The following is a 2,629-nucleotide window of genomic DNA, read 5'->3' on the forward strand; positions in this document are numbered from 1 at the left end:
CTATTGATTGTAGTAGCTTTTGTTGGTGGAATTTTGTAGGACTGGTCGGTTGACATGGAAGCATAGTGGGTGTTGAGTGTGTTGGCATCAATATGCTGCACGGTTTATGTGTTGAGTGATTTCTCAGAGCCTCTAATCATGTTGATTTGTTCTCACATGGCTTTGTTTCCACGCTTACTATTAGTGAAAGTTTTCGAGTTGAAGTTGATAATAAGTTTACTGATGTATTTGGTGATCGCTGCGGCTTTGACGGTGAATCCTAATCTCATGAGTTTATTTTTTTGGCGAAGTAGAAATTTGATGAATGGGCTGATAAATGAAGGGTCTGATGATCTAAGCGTGATGTTTGATGCTGGATAGTACCAACTGTAAGTTGAATTAATGATTTTATAGAATTTATCAAAACATTGCTGCAAAAAATTGGCAATAGAGTTAGCTGAGATCATATTATTTTTAATATTGTTATTATTATTATTATATCCCCCAACATCAATGTAACAGGTTCTTTACGGCTTCTATCAAAAGACTTGAAATTTGATGTGTAGAGACAGAAAATAAGCTTTCTTGATATTCAAATAAATCGAAATAGAATACAAATTAACAAAATATTGTTCAATTATTAAGTTAATGTATGTACTGTCGTTGGGGTGACAAACGTGCTTTATTACTACGGTATAGACTGTCACGTTGTTGTGCGAGTGTTGTTGTTGGAATAACTGACGCCACGATGTTGCTGGATAAGAGTTGTTGTAGCTGAGGTGGTCGTTACCCTGACACTGCTGGGTTGGAGTAGTTGTTGAAATAGCTGAAACCACGACACTATTGTGTTGGAGCTGTTGTTGAAATAACTGGTTGCCGCAGCTGCTGTAGTTGTGGTGGTTGTTATCACGACACTGTTGTGTTGGCGTTGTTGTTGAAATAACTGACGCCACGACGTTGCTGGATAAGAGTTGTTGTCGCTGAGGTGGTTGTTACCCTGACGCTGCTGAGTTGGAGTTGTTGAAATAACTGAAACCACGACACTATTGAGTTGGAGCTGTTGTTGAAATAACTGGTTGTTGCAGCTGCTGTAGTTGTGGTGGTTGTTATCACGACGCTGTTGTGTTGGAGTTGTTGTTGACTCCGCTACTACTACCTGCCACCAATTACCACTTTATTCCTATTAACGACGTTCCAGTTAGACTTGTGACTGCCAACGTCCTACCGCCAAACCTACTACCAAACGTTTTTATTCCAAATTAAACCAATAATTACTAAAATGCAAAGTTCTACCGTCTACTATCAACCAAGAGTTAAACTACGCCGTTCTGACCCACTAATTCTCCTATTATCGCTTTATATATTTTTTGTTTTTTCCGCAATGCGGCAACCCCGTTAAGATTAAATCATGAGGCGCCGCATGCTAAACCTCAACCTGTGACAATCATAAAATCTCTAGTCATTGCCAGTCCTTCAGCTATCAGTGATAACAGTTTGCTGTTATTTTTATCATTAGATGAGGGGCTTCTGTAAATAAACAAAATATTTAAAATATTCAAAATCTTGTTGGAAAAACAAAGCTTGACTAACATAAACTCTTTAAAAGTTGAATTTGTGACAACCTCATATACTACCAATGATTTTTTGTAGAATAATAGTAAATCTTTTCTATTAACCTCAGCAAAACCAGAAGTGAGTACTGAATAACCATCTAGGTTGACTTTTGACAAAACTCTACATGAACTGAAATTCTTAGGATTGACTTCATTTAATGCAATTATATCAGGTGAATCAACCAGTCTTTCCAAATACAGCTTTAAATCATCAAATTTGTTTGACAAAGAATCAATATTAGACAAAAAAAACACTTAAATTGTTTTAGCTTCCAAGGCTTGAATTTATTCTGACACTAAATTTTGTTTTTTAAAAGCAACAACGTGAAAATCTCCTGGTTTACCCTTTAATCTGAAGGACCAATTAGCCACATTATCTTTGGCACCAATCTCCTTTTTTTTATCTTCCAACATTTTTTTGTTGTTAACTCTGTCTTCCCTGGATAAATCATGGTTAATTATGATCTTTTTGAAATTAACAGATTTACTCAATTTATAACAGTTTGCAAGCACCAGATTTTTAGTGTTAGTACTTACAAACTGTACCAAGATGGGTATGGACTTGTTCTCATCAGACTTCCCATCCTGAACACCTCGATCAATTCTGAATCTATATCGAGCTAGTAATTTTCTTTAACAGGTAGTTGGCTGCAATTTTGTGGCTATCACTCTCTGGCAGATTATAGATAATGATATTATTTTCTCTTTTCTCCCTGTCATTGAATGTTTCGAGTTTATTTGTTGTGTCAGTGAAGGATATTGGCGCCACCTTAAAATCAGAAGAAAGCTTATCTACTTTTCCTTTAACTACATCAGAAAACAGCCTCATTGTTTGTTCACTCTTTTCCTCATTTAATCTTGTTGATTTTTTATGATGACTGGTTGGGTATATTATATGACTGATTGTGAATATTATATAGGTTGAATGTGTATAATATGTTGGCTGATTGGAATATTATGGTGGCCAATTTGGTATATTATAACATTCACAATCAACTAAAATCAGAAACTTCAAAATCTATTGCCATTTGCCGATA

General features: G+C 35.6%; 1 protein-coding gene across 1 annotated transcript in view; it reads right to left on the minus strand.

Annotated features, from left to right (window-relative positions):
• Positions 1-2,421, minus strand: part of HELRODRAFT_166730 (hypothetical protein) — a gene marked incomplete at both ends in the record, with an annotated part of 4,420 nt that extends 1,999 nt beyond the window's left edge. The window contains 7 exons of the mRNA XM_009011953.1: positions 179-410; positions 657-779; positions 928-1,067; positions 1,415-1,506; positions 1,570-1,793; positions 1,917-2,031; positions 2,231-2,421. Of these exons, the coding sequence (XP_009010201.1) occupies positions 179-410; positions 657-779; positions 928-1,067; positions 1,415-1,506; positions 1,570-1,793; positions 1,917-2,031; positions 2,231-2,421 (1,117 nt within the window). The remainder of the gene's footprint in view (positions 1-178; positions 411-656; positions 780-927; positions 1,068-1,414; positions 1,507-1,569; positions 1,794-1,916; positions 2,032-2,230) is intronic.
• Between the last annotated feature and the right edge of the window lie 208 nt (positions 2,422-2,629).

This window comes from Helobdella robusta, assembly GCF_000326865.2.
Source record: "Helobdella robusta unplaced genomic scaffold HELROscaffold_10, whole genome shotgun sequence".
Lineage (NCBI taxonomy): Eukaryota > Metazoa > Annelida > Clitellata > Rhynchobdellida > Glossiphoniidae > Helobdella > Helobdella robusta.